The sequence below is a fragment of the Grampus griseus genome (genome assembly GCF_964374135.1).
Source record: "Grampus griseus genome assembly, chromosome: 12".
In the NCBI taxonomy this organism is placed as follows: domain Eukaryota; kingdom Metazoa; phylum Chordata; class Mammalia; order Artiodactyla; family Delphinidae; genus Grampus; species Grampus griseus.
Genome location: NC_139006.1, coordinates 30,176,915 through 30,192,675, shown reverse-complemented (window position 1 = coordinate 30,192,675; position 15,761 = coordinate 30,176,915). Strand labels below are relative to the sequence as shown.

The window sequence follows — 15,761 nt, the reverse complement described above, 5'->3', positions numbered from 1 at the left end:
TCCGGGTTCTCCGAGGGGACAGCACGTAGGACTGAACACTGCACAGACTCGGGCATGAGTCCCAGCCAGCGTGCACTGGCTGCGGCACTGACTTCACCTCCCGCACCCATGTCCTCATCCTTCAAGAAGACAGAAGTAATTCGTAGTCGGGTTTGTTATGAGGATGAAATGAAACAATGCCGCTGCCCGAGTTGCTGGAGTGTCTAACAGGGCCTGGCTTGCAGCCGACACTAAATGTGAGTTCCCTTTCTGACGCCAAACTTGGCGAGATGCTTCTCCTACTCCAACAGCGGCTCCTCCTCTGAGCTCCAGAGGCCACTGGGGTGCCAACTCTTGAGCCCCGTGCGCCTCTGGACCCGATAGGTAGCTGCGTCGGGTCCCAGCACTCCTTAAAGGAAGGTGGAGACTTCGGCCCTGAGGGAGAGGACGGTGGGGCGGAACTAAGGGGCCGTGGGAGGCCGGCCTGGATGCGGGGGCCTGTGGGGCGGCGTTGTTCCGCGGAGGGGACGTCGGCGCCCCGAGAGTGCACCCCGCATTGGGGCCCAGGCACCCTCCCGGACCTCCAGGTTGCCGCCACCCCGGGGGGCAGCGCCCGCCCCCCAGTTCACCTCTGCCCCTTCCCAGCTCCCGTACTGCCTCCCCGGCCTCCAAAAGCACGAGGGTCCCAGGGCGGAGAGGGCCGGGGGCCACAGCCGGCGCGCAGTCCGGGAGCGCAGCCCCGCCCCCATCGCGGCGCCGGCTGGCGGGAGGCGGGACATGCGCACCGGGCGGCGGGCCCGCGCTGGGAGGGGGGCGCGGGCCCGAGCGGGCGGTGCTGCGGGGAGCGGGCTGGGCGGAGAGCGAGGCGCGGGAGCGGGGAGCGCGCCGCCAGCGTCGCTGCCGCTGGACTAGGGCGGGTGTGCGAGCCCGGCGCGCCGCGCGCAGAGGATGCGAGCGGCAGGGAGCCGCCGCGCCGCCGCGCCCAGAGAACGCGAACGCGGGTGACCTCAGCCGGAGGAGAGCCGGGAGACGGAGGCCGCGAGCCCCGCGGGGATCCTCGAGGCCGGGGTGCGGGGGACGGCGGCGGCGCGGGAGTGCGAGGCGCACACCGGGCGGGGCTGGCGGACAGTGATGAGCGGGCGTGTGGGGAGGCTGCACGCCGCCGCCGCCCGGAGCATCCGCCGCCTGAGCTGCTGCTCGCGGCCCGGGCCCCGGCCATGGAGACGCTGAATGGCCCCGCGGCCGGCGGCGCCCCGGATGCGAAGCCGCAGCTGCCCGGCCAGCACCACCGCCACCACTATCTCCACCCGCTGGCCGAGCGAAGGCGGCTGCACCGCGCGCCCTCGCCCGCCAGGCCATTTCTCAAGGACCTGCACGGCCGGCCCGCGGCCCCCGGCCCGGCAGCCCCTTCCTCGGGCCGAGCCCCGGCGCCCGCTGCTCCGCGCTCGCCCAGCCTCGCGGGCAAGGCGCCGCCCTCGCCGGGGCCCCCGGCCGCGCCCGGCCGCGTCTCCCGGCGCAGCGGCGGCGCCCCCGGCGCGAAGGACAAGCCGCCGCCGGGCGCCGGGGCCAGAGCAGCGGGCGGCGCCAAGGCCGCTCCGGGCCCCAGGAAGGCGGCGCGCGCGGCGCCCGCCGAGCCGCTGCCCCGGGTCGGGAAGCCGCCGCTCGGGGCCGAGCCACTGCCCGCCGCTGCCAAGGGCCGCAAAGCCAAACGCGGCTCCGGTGTGGTCCCCGCCCGCGCCTCCGGTCCCCGGGTTCCCATCGTCCCAGTCCCCGCCGTGATCCTCGCCGTGACCCCCGCGGCCGGCTCCCCGGCCCCCGGCTCGCGCATCAGCCACACCGACAGCAGCTCCGATCTCTCTGACTGCCCCTCCGACCCCCTGTCCGACGAGCAGCGCCTGATCCCCGCCGCCAGCAGCGACGCCGAGTCCGGCACGGGCTCCAGCGACCGGGAACCCCTGCGGGGAGCCCCCACGACGAGCCCCGCGGCTCGGGGGGCGCCTACGGGCAGCCCCGAGCCCTTCCCGCTCCTCGCCGCGCCCCCCGCCGCCTGCCTCGGGGGTCGGAGCAGCCCGAGCGGGGTCCCCGCGGGGTCCCCGGGGCCCGGCGTGGCGGAGGATGCCGGGGGGTGCGCTCCGCCAGAGCGAACGGTCCCCGGGAACCCCAAGGAGCACGGCCCGGGCGAGCAGCCCCGGCTGGTACCGGCGGCGGCGGCGGAGGAGCTGCTGCGGGAGATGGAGGAGCTGCGCTCGGAGAACGACTATCTCAAGGTGCGCAGCCCACCCCGCCGCCGGTGGCCTGGAGGCGACCCCACGTCTGGGTGCGGGCTGGAACCCGCGAGCCCCGCCTCCCGGTCCCGAAAGCGCTTTCTCCTGCTGTCGTTCACTTTCCTGACCCCCGCACACACCGGGCGCTGGGAACTGGAGCCAAAACTTCTGGAAGGAGCAGCAAGACCTGTGGGTCCAGGCTGCTTTCCACCCACTTAGCTTGTTTCTAGAAGTCTTGCTGCTTTCCGGGGATGCCTCTGCCCCTGTTGATGCTGCGTTGATTATAGAGTGTCGGCTCTGATCACTTTTTGGATGTGCAGTCGACCCCCAGACCCCTAGCCTGTGGGAGCGGGTTTTCCCCAGCCGAAGGGCTCTGGGCCGGGCTCTGTGGGAGGAGAAGGGGGGTTCGGAGGGTGTGGTGGCCCAGGCTGCAGACTCGCCTGCCGCTTCTCCCAGTTACAGAAAGACGGGCGCCCTCCGTGTCTCTCCCGGGGCTCACAGAGCAGAGGGCCTCGGCGTTTTCAGTGATAAACCTGCAGTTCAGGAGTCTCTTGAGTGCGGCCTGAATGGAGGGACCACTGTGTCCTGCTGGCCGGTCCTTTGTAAGCGTCCACCACCTGGGTTTTCCGTGTCAGGAGAGGCCACTTGATGCCCTTCTCACGCCGGGGCACTTTCGAGGGAATCGCAGCCTCTGCGTCCTATCTGAGCACTTGGCGGCGGGGCCCGCTCTAAGAGGCTTCTGGGTCCTGTGAGCTTTGGGGCACAAGTCTGACTCCATCTTTTCCAGGAGGAGGAGGGCTGGCGCTGCAGGAAAGAGGATTTAGGCAGTGTTGGGGGTGGGGGTAGGTCACCTGAAAGTACGAGGGCTGTCCTGAAAGCAATTGTTTTAATTTATTGTGATACGCAGGTTGGTAAATAGCTCCACTGGTGTAAATCTCCTGTTTCTGTTAAGACAGTTAAATATATGTTTGCTCCGAAACCTCCTGTATCAGTGGGTTTTGTGATTCGCCCTGTGTTCTCAGCAAATGCTGACGGTCCCTGATGGAGGCCAAGTGTTGGCTGGTGGGACCAAGGATGTGAGCTTTTAAGGTGCTTGGTGATGAAGTGTGCAGTTCAAACTGGGATCAGAGCAGTGAACTGCTGAGTATTCCTAAACTCCGGCTGCAGAAGCTGCTCTAACTCACTGAGCCCAGTGGTTATTTTATCCTGTTCAAAGAGGCAGAGGAGGAGAGTGGTGGGGAAAGAGAGCAGATGGAGACTTGGAGTAAGACGTTTCAAATAGTGCATTTTTTTTTCTTAATTCATTTATTTATTTATTTTTGGCTGCGTTGGGTCTTCGTTGCTGCGCGGGGCCTTTCTCTAGTTGTGGCGAGCGGGGGCTACTCTTCGTTGTGGTGCTTGGGCTTCTCATTGCAGTGGCTTCTCTTGTTGCGGAGCACGGGCTCTAGGCGCACGGACTCAGTAGTTGTGGTGTGCAGGCTCAGTAGTTCTGGCTCGCGGGCTCTAGAGCGCAGGCTCAGTAGTTGTGGTTCACCGGCTTAGCTGCTCCGCGGCATGTGGGATCTTCCTGAACCAGGGCACAAACCTGTGTCCCCTGCATTGGCAGGCAGATTCTTAACCATTGTGCCTCCAGGGAAGTCCCTGTCACTGATTCTTGTGTAATAGACAACAGTGAAATTCAGAGGTGTGGAAGAGAAAGAGCCACGGTATCATGTGTAACTCTGTTGTGAAATCAGCACTTTTGTAAATTTGCCCTGGAAGTAAGCTCCCTGAGGACAAGAAAGATGATCTTACTGGATTTTGCAGCCTTGGCTCTTAGCCTAGTCCCTGACCCACAGCGTTTCTGATTGAATGATGTTTATCCAAATCATGACAGCTAAGTAACAGAAAATTAAGGGTTTTAAAAATTTTTTTTGAAAAGAGGTTTTCTCATTACATCTTTAATCTTAAGGTAGGCAGTCATTTCGGGGTTCATTCCTAGATGACTGGTTATTTGCTTTATTTTTTCATGTTAGATTCTCAATGAAGGAAATAGGTGTCTGACCCTGGCACCTAATCTGATGTATTTGATATTTCAGTGAATCTCACAGAAACATAGGGTATCATTGTTATATTTATCATAATCCCAATTTCACAGACAGGGATGCTGAGAGCTGAGAAAACTTAGTGACTTGCCCAAGGTCATCCAGCTAGTAAGTGATGCAGCTTGTATTTTCCCTGCCCCCAGACCTCTGTTCTTTCCCTGCTCCAGGCTGCAACCCTATTTCCATGAAGGCTCCTTTTCTGAGCACACGCTTGCCTTAGAGTTTATTAGCTCAAAATGTTCCCAGCGTTTAGCTTTCCTAGGGGGCCCTCTTTTTAGGTGAAAGGGCCACCAAGAACACCTCTCCTAGCCTGTGGACAAATGGTCTCATAAACCCCACTGACAATGTTTAATTTGTGGGAAATGTCAGTTGCCATTTCCTGTGGAGAAAAGGTCACAGCCGACCATTTATGATGCCTGAATCCATCTCCCAGCCTTTCCTCTGACAGGAGAGAAGCGGAGATAGAGGAGGTCTGGGGAGGCTAGGAAGTCAGAAGAATGATCACCAACACATGTGTGAGTTACGTGATTGGCTATTCAAAGCTTAAATGACAGTAGTTCAATGTGGGAAAGACAGACAACAACCCTGCTAGACTTTTCTAAAGGCCAGCGAGCCCACCCACTTGTGCAAAATGGGGCTGGGAGCATCAGTGACCTCCTGGGCAATGACGTTTGCTGTAGGCCTGCTTTGCACGTGAGGTTTAGAGTGTGTGTATTATAAGCCCAAACGTCTCTTTTTGTTGCTCTTGTCCTCACTGGTACTTCTTTTGATGGTAGATAAAAGCGAGCCCGTGACCTAATGCTTTCTTAGGGAATGCTGCACAGAACTCTCGCGATTAGAAAGGAGACTCCACCCAGAAATTTTACTTTGATATATTGTGGAGGATGGTGACCACAAGTATTACAAGCTTTCCTGAGTCAGTTCTGTCACCATTACTGTATAAGACGGTTTCTGAGCTAGAATGACCTAAGAGTAATCCAGGCAGAAAACTAAGGCCTCAAAACTGTAGGAGGATGTGTTGCTGATCAGGAAATTTGAGGGGAATTCTCTTGGTTTTTACCAGCCTGCTGTATTTTCTTAAAAATCAACTGTCAACAGAGAAGTACCCCCTTCTGTTGTGTGGAGCTGTACGGGGCCATCCCTGACCCTGCTTTCCTACTGTCATCACGGAGTAACGTGGTGACTAGGTGAGAAGTGCATAATTAATCCAGGTAGCTGGCTTTTTGTCTGAAGGCACAGTCAGAAAAGCACTCTTGGCCCTTGACCACTGATGAATTCACACGTGTTCCGAAGGCTTTAGGAATTAAGGTGCGAGATTGAGTTCAGTTATTGAAAGGCATTTGCTTCTTTCTCAGACCAGACCCAGGCACAGGTTAGTGATGAGGGCGTCCACGAAACCCTGCTGGAGCGTTCCTTGCCCGCCGCCCCTGCGATTTTGCTCGATTGCTCCAAGACAGTCAGACAAGCCTTAGAGCTCATTGTGAACATATTAATTATGTTCTCTGTTCTCACAGGCTTTTCAGGAGGGTTTTAATCGCTTTGAGTTTATTGGCCTATTTTGAAAATGCTTCTCGCGTTACTGGGGATGCTCGCACGACACCATTCCCCCTGCCCTCAAATAGTGTACCCCAAAGTTCCCGTGTCCTGTGGGGCCCGCGAGGTCAGTGGGGGAAGGGCTGCTGAGTTTGCTCTGCCTTTTCAGTTACTTCAGAAGAATTATTTCTGGTTAAAACAAAAGTCAGCGCTAGCTACAGAGCAGGTACTATTGGATTCTTGGAGAGGAGTGATTTCTTAGGGAGACCGCTGGTGAGGCCATTTGGGTTGAGAGGTTGCAGTGCATCAGCGCCGATCCAGCCTCACCATCCTGCGTCTCACTTGGAGTCTTTGGAGTTTCAAGGTCTGAAAGGATTTGGTTAAATCTGCCTGCGCAGAGCCCAGATGCTCAGCCGCCTGGAAAGGGTGGAGGTGGGGTGGACACGGAGGCAGGAATAAACAGTTCTGAGCTTGAAGTGCTGCAGCCCCTCCCTCCGTCCCCGGCCCCTGGCCCTCCTCCCTTCTTCTGGAAGGTTAAAGCAGACAGTATCCCTATTCTTTCCTGACCTTCTGCTTTCCACACCCACTCTTTATTCAGCCTTCAAAGCGGCAGTAATCACCTTAGGTGGCAAGATCATGTAGACCAGGGAACACAGGGCCGTCGCTGCTGGATGAACTGTGCTTGGTAAACAATGGGAGGGTCCCTGAGCCCTCTGAGTCTCAGCTGGGACTCTGCAGAGAACAGTTCCATTGTCCGGGGGGAAGCGAGGTGGATTCATTGTATATTACAACAGAGGATAAGGTCTGTAACTCCCAGAAGAGGGAATTATTGCAACAGTAGCCAGCTGTGACTGCTCTCACTGTCTAAGTTGGGTCTATTTAGGGAGGGGTGATTAAAATAGGACTAGTTATTGATTTCAGGTTGTTTAAAGGCGATTAAGATCTGATGAGATTGTCAGTATAATCAAGAGTTTTCACCGCTTCACCGTGTGGATTTGGTTTTTATATTGGTGGATAAAACTATCTGCAAAGAGGTTTTCGTTGAAATTTTAATCTTGGTTTATTCTAGTGCACACGTGGTACCTCATTATTTCTCGAATTTGATATGTGTCAGATAGATGTAAAATAACGTTTGATCGTTATCTGCAGGCAAAGGGGAGTAGTTGGGGAACTTCCCACTACATCAAGATTTCATTTTACATACAAAATTTGAAAAGTATATTTAGTTAAAACTAAATTAGCTTTTCAATGTGGTAATGATCTAACATTTGAGTATCTGACAGACCTGATGTTAATTCAATATAAAACTTGATTAAGGGCAGTTTTTTCTTAATATCTGTATTAAAAAACAACGATTTTCCACTTTTACTTACTGTGTAAATGTTGTCTGCCAGAAACATTATATGTTCTGCTTGACTTGGTTTATTTTTAAGCATTTAAATGGCAGACATCTTTAAGGTTCTTTAATGTTTTCTAAGTTAGAGCATGCTGTCAGAAAATTAATGTCATGTTAGTTTGAAAATCACTCTCATCATGACCTGAATCTGAATAATCACAGTTTTGGCTTCTCAAATGTCTGCTGCCAGCTTACGTGGTTCATAATTCGCTTTTCTTAGAACTTCTTTTCACTGAACCTGAAAATTGCTTTTTTCAAGGCTCTATGAAAAGAGCTGAAACCCTGGCCTCATCCCATCTCTGCTACAGGCTAGTGTTGGGAAGCATTTAAACTTTTAGAATTTCGGTGTCCTCATTTTAAAGACGGGGGTATGGATACCTTTTCTGCATATTATAATGCTTTCGTGAGGACCAAGTGTGAAAATAAGTATACCTGCACATTGACAATGTCAAGGTCTAAATGTTAGCTTGTTTTCATTATTTTACACCGACGGTGGACTTTTAAAAATATGATTTAAAGCTTATTGTTTCATTTGTCCTGGTTGTTGCAGATAATTTCTAGCACTTACCGGAAAGAGCATGTGTATGGAACCAGACAGCCTGGGTTTGTAGCTGGGTTTCCATTTATTAGCTGAGAGGATTTGGATGTGTTTACCGGCTTGGGTTTTGCCTCCTTGTCTGTCAAATGGGGGTCGTGTGTCCCTGGCAGGGTTATTTTAGGCTTAGTAATGAAGGTAAAGTGCTTAATAAAGGATGCCTTCTGTTCTACAAATTTAGATAAAATGAGGTACAAAAGCAATGATTCAAATACATGCAATTATGGTCTCCCCCTAATTTTCTTTTCAATGCATCTAATGTTAGTGATTATTTATGCCAAAAAATTTTAGCTGTTTACATGTGGCCTACTCGGTGATCTGGAGGTGTGGGTTCGTCTAGCCCCGGAACAGACCTTTTCAGCCTGCAGCGGGGGTGTAGGCGTCCGTAGAACGTAGCCAGCGTTTAACATTGGGCCGATGAGGGCCTCCCCCAAGCCCGTGCCACCCCCATTACGAAGTCTGAAAACCAGAGAACATTTTTTACCTGCAAGTCGTATCATGTCTTTTTATGGTTATGTCACATTTTAAAACTCGTGTTTGAATAATAGATCGTTTCAGGCATTAATGACTTGATAAGCTTTCTAGAAGGAAAAGCAATCGTAAACAGTTCCTTCCTTCCGTAAATGGAATGCCCAACACCACTGGATATTTGTATGTGTACATACATATAGTGATTATTGCCTGTATTGAACTATTTTTTATTAGTTACCCAGTGTAACAATTAACTTTTAACTGTATTCCGACGTGTGTAGAGATGAGGCTTTTTCTCAAAGTCAGATCAGATTCACAGATGGGATCTGAGTGAAGCTTGACCTTGATTTTGAAGATTCAGGACTAACTCTACTTTTTTTTTTTTTTTTTGCGGTACGCGGTCCTCTCACTGTTGTGGCCTCTCCCGTTGCAGAGCACAGGCTCAGCAGCCATGGCTCACGGGCCCAGCCGCTCCGCGGCATGTGGGATCTTCCTGGACTGGAGCACGAACCCGTGTCCCCTGCATCGGCAGGCGGACTCTCAACCGCTGCGCCACCAGGGAAGCCCTAACTCTCTACTCTTTATGGGAGGATAGCATGCACAGGCCTGTTTTGAAGCTTGCAGCTGGTAGTTAGTTGGTCTCTTCCAGCGTGGGTTGGGTCAAGGGCACAGCTTCCATGGCTCAGTGCAGATCGGGCATCAGGAACAACCTCTTTGCTGCAGTTTGAAAGGACCTTCCTGAAATAGGTGGGTTCTCCAGGCACCTGAAGAGCCCAGCCTGTCCATTCTCTTCATGGATGTTCCAGTGACCGGCCTCTGTGCTCGGCCCAGTAACTCCCAGTGCCAACAAATTTTCCTACCAGGAACAAGATTGACAGGAAGAGATCTCCACGAAGAAAAAAACAGCAATGAAACTTGCTTTTACATCGTAACATTTTCAATGTTAAGATTTAACTTTCTTAAGACACATGAGAAGATCTTATATCTTTAATGAGGCTGTCATCATTGGTACAGAAATTCTGTAAGAACACGTAGCGGTTGAGAACAAAAACGTTTTTATTCATTTGACTACTAGGAATGTTGGTAAAGCTTTCCCCTTTGACATCCGTTCTCCTTGGTGGTCCGTTGAAACAGGCTCCACATGGAGTCATGGTCAGCTGAGTAGGTAATGCTCTTGGTCAGGTGGTGTGGACAGAGTGGGAGAACCTACAGACCGGGGCTTGGGGGAATGAGGTACCACGTCTGTGCCCTTTCCCATATAGGTGATGGCTGCACACAGGTGGGGTTGGCTGGACAATTGTTTTCACCCCGTTGGCGCTAGTCTGTATTTTTCCACAAAGTTTCCCAATTCGTTTGTTACACTTCTTGGACCTCATCTTACCCAGGGTAAGATACTCTTGAGGAGATTCCTTTCTAGTCAACTTCTTGTCTACCTGAGGCTCTGGTGTTGGGAAACTCTTGTTCTTTATTGTAAATAAATCCCGGGGTTTAAGAATAAATGCAGGATTAGCAAGGGTGGTCAGACTCCAGGAACAAACTGAATAGGGTGAGAGCTGACAAGTTAGGGTGTCCACGTTTGGGAGAGTGTTTCCCTTGAGCCTCAGTATTAATTGAGCAAAACAAACGGGAATGGGGGAATTCTCTGGCGGTCCAGTGGTTAGGACGCCTAACGTCCACTGCCGAGGGACCGGAGAACTAAGATCCCACAAGCTGCGTGGTGTGGCAAAAAAAAAAAAACAAACGATGAACAAGTGTACCCTAATCTGGAGGCATTTATGCCATCAATTATCAAACTAATCAAGACAGTTCTAGAATGCTTAATCTCCCGCCTTCCAAATTGCTCCTTGTTGAAGTCTTTATAATAGAATTTATATCTCATCACATGCTGCAGCTGTGTCTATGGGTTTGGGAAGAATTTTCCAGGACCAGACTGCAAGACTGGAACAAAGCCATGTGCGGGGATGTCTGGTTTGGGTCCTGTTTAGGGTTTGGTCTTTCTGGGTGTTGACCGAGGTTCATGGGCAGTCATTCCACAAATATTTATTGAGGGCCTGCCGTGTGGCTCACGCTGCCCTGGACACTGGGAGACACCAGGTGTCTGCCCTCCTGGCGCTTACCTTCCTGGGTGGGCGACAGATGATGAACAGGAAGAAACACAGATAACATGAGGCGGCGGGGAGGGGCAGGGCCTGGACTAGAGACTGGGGGGCTGGGGGATGGCAGGGGGTGGCATTGTGTGCCTTCCAAGTTGTGTGACAGTGTGACTGTGAGCTCCGCAAAGAGCTGGGGAGGAAGGGGAGGCCATAACAGGTGAAAGGCCTCCAGCTGCCTGGACCCTGTGGAAGCAACAGGGTGGCAGGGAAGGAGGGGGTAGCATGCAGGTGCTGGGGAGGACCTGGAAGAACTTTCTCTGTGATGCGGAGCCCCCTGGAGGGCATGAGTAGGGGGAGGAGGTCTGAGTTACTTATGAAAAGGGTAGGTCTGGGTGGAGCCTGAGCTATAGAGGGGAAGCGGGGCACCCAGGTGACGGATGGGCTTACCTGTGTAAGTCTTACCTGTGGCTCTCTTGAGAGGGATAGAGGCGGGAGAGCCGCAGGTATTTGGACTTTGAACTGATAGCACTGCATTGGCTGTGGCCTGGCATGAGGCGGGGAGGGAGCCAGGAATAACTCCTGGGTTTCTCCTGTACCCGCGTGTCTTCATGTTGACACCAGAGTGGAGTGGAGATGGGAAATGCAGGGCAGACGAATGGGAAAGAAACAGCGCACGAGGTTTTATCTTTATTTTTTTTAACATCTTTATTGGAGTATAATTGCTTTAGAATGGTGTGTTAGTGTCTGCTGTATAACAAAGTGAATCAGGTATACATATACATATATCCCCATATCTCCTCCCTCTTGCGTCTCCCTCCCACCCTCCCTATCCCACCCCTCTAGGTGGTCACAAAGCACTGAGCTGATCTCCCGGTTTTATCTTTAGAATCATGAGTCAAGACAGAATTTTAGGGACATTTGCGAGTATGTTATAATTCCCAGACAATTCAGTTATGACCCCACTAAAGTCTGTGTTGTTTGCAGGCAGTGTCTGTCTTACTGCCTAGATTGTGTCTTAGAGACGCGGGTTTAGGTCAGCGTTTGGTTGGAATCTAAAGGTTTAATTATCTGCAGAGGTGACTTCGTTTATGGTGATGATTATGTAAGGAAAGATTGGGAGCAGGATAAATGCTGAGAGCCTGCAGTGCATAATCCATGCTCGTTTTTGGCTTCTGGATCTATAAGATCTGAACAGACGTCTGGTGATAATTGTCTTGCATGAGAATTTCCAGAGTCCCTGTGTCGTATCACACAGTTGTGGCCAGAGGCCGACAGGTAACTGTGCAGAAGGTTCACAGTATTGCAAAGCAGGGGTGGATGGACGACTCCATCCTTTCTGATGGACCTGGCTTCTCAGTCTCCTCTGTCTGGCTTGTGTAGGATGAGTTGGATGAACTCCGTGCTGAAATGGAAGAGATGAGAGACAGTTACTTAGAGGAAGATGTTTACCAGCTGCAGGAGCTTCGGCGGGAACTGGACCGCGCCAATAAAAACTGCCGAATCCTGCAGTACCGCCTCAGGAAGGCTGAGCAGAAGAGCCTGAAGGTGGCAGAGACCGGGCAGGTGGATGGCGAGCTCATCCGAAGTCTGGAGCAGGACTTAAAGGTGAGTGAGCGGGGGCTTCCCTGGTGGCGCAGTGGTTGAGAGTCCGCCTGCCGATGCAGGGGACACGGGTTCGTGCCCCGGTCCAGGAAGATCCCATATGCTGCGGAGCGGCTGGGCCCGTGAGCCATGGCCGCTGAGCCTGAGCGTCCAGGAAAAAAAAGTTGGTCATAGCCACTTAAATTTTTTTTTTTTTTGGTTATTTAAGTTTCTAGGATGCAGAAAACCTGAAAGTACCATAACCCAAGTAAGACTTGTAGTGGTGATTTAACTGAAAGAGAAATAGGAACATAACTAATTGTCTAAAGTGTCTTTGAGAATCGTTGGTGGAAGTGGGAATGAGGTGAAGAAATCCCAGACTTTATTCCATTTGTCCTCTCCACCATGGCTTCTCTCCTGCCCCAATTATCAAATCATTTATCTAGAGATGAATTATGTATAATGTCCTCCTTATTAAACGAGTCCTTAGGAAATCTCATTTAGCCTTTCATTATAATAACAGAAAGAATCTTTGTAACTATCAGATTTATAAACCACTAACAAAATGTCATTCAGTGTGATAAAAAGGTGATTTATATTTCTCTCACAAAAATCTCCTTCCTTATTTCCTTTTATAAAGTAAAAATGTTTAAGTGCCTTTAGCATTCAAATATTTTACCAGAGTAGACAATTTAAAACTTGACTACATGAAACATCTACTGCATATAGAATTACTTCATTTGTTTTTTTTAAGCAGGTAGGTTTTGTATTATTTTGGGGAACAGAAATGTTTATTTTTTTGATGATGATGGTGATGATTTTTAACTTGTCATTTAAAGCATGTGCTCCTGGGATATTGATATTCTAGAAGGAGCAGGGCCTTGCAAAGTGGCTTTTAATCCAGATGAATGTCATATTTTCCCTTAATGTGGATTTCATGTTTCAAACTAATACCTTCCTCCTTTAAAACTAGGCTTGTTAATATTGCCAGGGTCTTTGCTCTTTGGTGTAATATAATATTCCTTAATGATTCTGCCTCTGAAGTTGTTTGGAGGTACCCTTAACACACAGAAAGCTCCCCATCCTGATGACAGTCTCTGTGGGTTGATGCAGGTGGCCAAAGATGTGTCGGTCAGGTTGCACCATGAACTTGAAACTGTGGAGGAAAAGAGAGCTAAAGCTGAAGATGAGAATGAAACTCTCCGACAGCAGATGATTGAAGTGGAAATATCCAAACAGGCCCTCCAAAACGAGCTGGAGAGACTGAAGGAGGTAAATCAGACATGGACGGGGGTTTGCCCCTTGGGTTGAATTGTGAGGGACTTGGGACTCCAAGTGTCCTATTCTTTCTTACCATGGTCTAAGGCGGGTCGGCCAGCAACGGTTTGTATGGCCTGGGAACTAAGAATGGTTTTTGCATTTTTCATAGCATTGTTGGGGGGGAAAAAAAACGCACAGAAACCTAAAAAAGCAAAGATGATGATGTGACGAGGCTGTCTTGCTTGCAAAGCCTGAAATATTTGCTCTCTGGCCCTTTCCGGAAAAGGCTTGTTGAACCCTGCTCTAAAGCTATTTTTTATAATTTCCATTCCGATGAGCTGGCCGTTAATTCCCTTTATGGGTCCAAGCGAGGTATATTATTACTAGAATACAAAATAAGGTGGTAGCATTTTTCTCGAGAGCCTTCTCTTCCAGTGAGCTGGAAAATATGTTACGCTTGTTCAGTACCCTGTGTCAGCAGATGATGGGTGTGTGCTGCCTGTGTCTGTTATTCAGCCGATATGATTTATTTATTTATTTAACATCTTTATTGGAGTATAATTGCTTTACAATGTGTTAGTTTCTGCTTTATAACAAAGTAAATCAGCTATACATATACATATATCCCCATATCTCCTCCCTCTTGCATCTCCCTCCCACCCTCCCTATTCCACCCCTTTAGGTGGTCACAAAGCCCCAAGGTGATCTCCCTGTGCTATGAGGCTGCTGCCCACTAGCTATCTGTTTTACGTTTGGTAGTGTATATATGTCCATGCCACTCTCTCGCTTTGTCACAGCTTACCCTTCCCCCTCCCCATATCCTCAAGTCCATTCTCTAGTAGGTCTGTGTCTTTATTCCCGTCTTACCCCTAGGTTCTTCATGACATTTTTTTTCTTAGATTCCATTTATGTGTTAGCATACGGTATTTGTTTTTCTCTTTTTGACTTACTTCACTCTGTATGACAGACTCTAGGTCCATCCACCTCACTACAGATAACTCAATTTCGTTTCTTTTTATGGCTGAGTAATATCCCATTGTATATATGTGCCACATCTTCTTTATCCATTCATCTGTCGATGGACACTTAGGTTGCTTCCATGTCCTGGCTATTGTAAATAGAGCTGCAGTGAACATTGTGGTACGTGACTCTTTGAATTATGGTTTTCTCAGGGTATATGCCCAGTAGTGGGATTGCTGGGTCATATGGTAGTTCTACTTTTAGTTTCTTAAGGAACCTCCATACTGTTCTCCATAGTGGCTGTATCAATTTACATTCCCACCAACAGTGCAAGAGGGTTCCCTTTTTTTTAAATAAATTTATGTATTTTACTTATTTATTTTTGACTGTGTTGGGTCTCTCTTGCTGTGCGCGGGTTTTCTCTAGTTGTGGTGAGTGGAGGCTACTCTTTGTTGCGGTGCATGGGCTTCTCACTGCGGTGGCCTTTCTTGTTGTGGAGCATGGGCTCTAGGCACGCGGACCTCAGTAGTTGGAGCACGTGGGTTCGGCTGTTGTGGCTCGCGGGCTCTAGAGCGCAGTATCAGTAGTTGTGGCACACAGACTCAGCCACTCTGTGGCATGTGGGATCTTCCCAGACCAGGGATCAAACCCCTGTCCCCTGCACTGGCAGGCGGACTTCTAACCACTGCGCCACCAGGGAAGCCCGAGGGTTCCCTTTTTTCCACACCCTCTCCAGCATTTATTGTTTCTAGATTTTTTGATGATGGCCATTCTGACCTGTGTGAGGTGATACCTCATTGTGGTTTTGATTTGTATTTCTCTAATGAATAGTGATGTTGAGCATCCTTTAATGTGTTTGTTGGCAATCTGTGTATCTTCTTTGGAGAAATGTCTATTTAGGTCTTCTGCCCATTTTTGGATTGGATTGTTTTTTTTGATACTGAGCTGCATGAACTGCTTATAAATTTTCGGGATTAATCCTTTGTCAGTTGCTTCATTTGCAAATATTTTCTCCCATTCTGAGGGTTGTCTTTTCGTCTTGTTTATGGTTTCCTTTGCTGTGCAAAAGCTTTTAAGTTTCATTAGGTCCCGTTTATTTATTTTTGTTTTTATTTCCATTTCTCTAGGAGGTGGGTCAAAAAGGATCTTGCTGTGATTTATGTCCTAGAGTGTTCTGCTTATGTTTTCTTCTGTTTTATAGTGTCTGGCCTTACATTTAGGTCTTTAATCCATTTTGAGTTTATTTTTGTACATGGTGTTAGGGAGTGTTCTAATTTCATTCTTTTACATGAAGCTGTCCAGTTTTCCCAGCACCACTTATTGAAGAGGCTGTCTTTTCTCCATTGTATATTCTTTCCCCCTTTATCAAAAATAAGGTGACCATATGTGCGTGGGTTTATCTCTGGGCTTTCTATTCTGTTCCATTGATCTTTATTTCTGTTTTTGTGCCAGTACCATACTGTCTGGATTACTGTAGCTTTGTAGTATAGTCTGAAGTCCGGGTGCCTGATTCCTCCAGCTCTGTGTTTCTTAAGATTGCTTTGG

General features: G+C 50.0%; 1 protein-coding gene across 2 annotated transcripts in view; it reads left to right on the top strand.

Moving 5' to 3' along the window:
- Positions 1-1,196: 1,196 nt before the first annotated feature.
- MTCL1 (microtubule crosslinking factor 1) overlaps positions 1,197-15,761 on the top strand; it is a gene marked incomplete at its 5' end in the record, with an annotated part of 122,338 nt that continues 107,773 nt past the window's right edge. For both annotated transcript variants that reach the window (XM_082668268.1, XM_082668267.1), the window contains 3 exons: positions 1,197-2,246; positions 11,796-12,020; positions 13,110-13,268. In XM_082668268.1, the coding sequence (XP_082524394.1) occupies positions 1,197-2,246; positions 11,796-12,020; positions 13,110-13,268 (1,434 nt within the window). The remainder of the gene's footprint in view (positions 2,247-11,795; positions 12,021-13,109; positions 13,269-15,761) is intronic.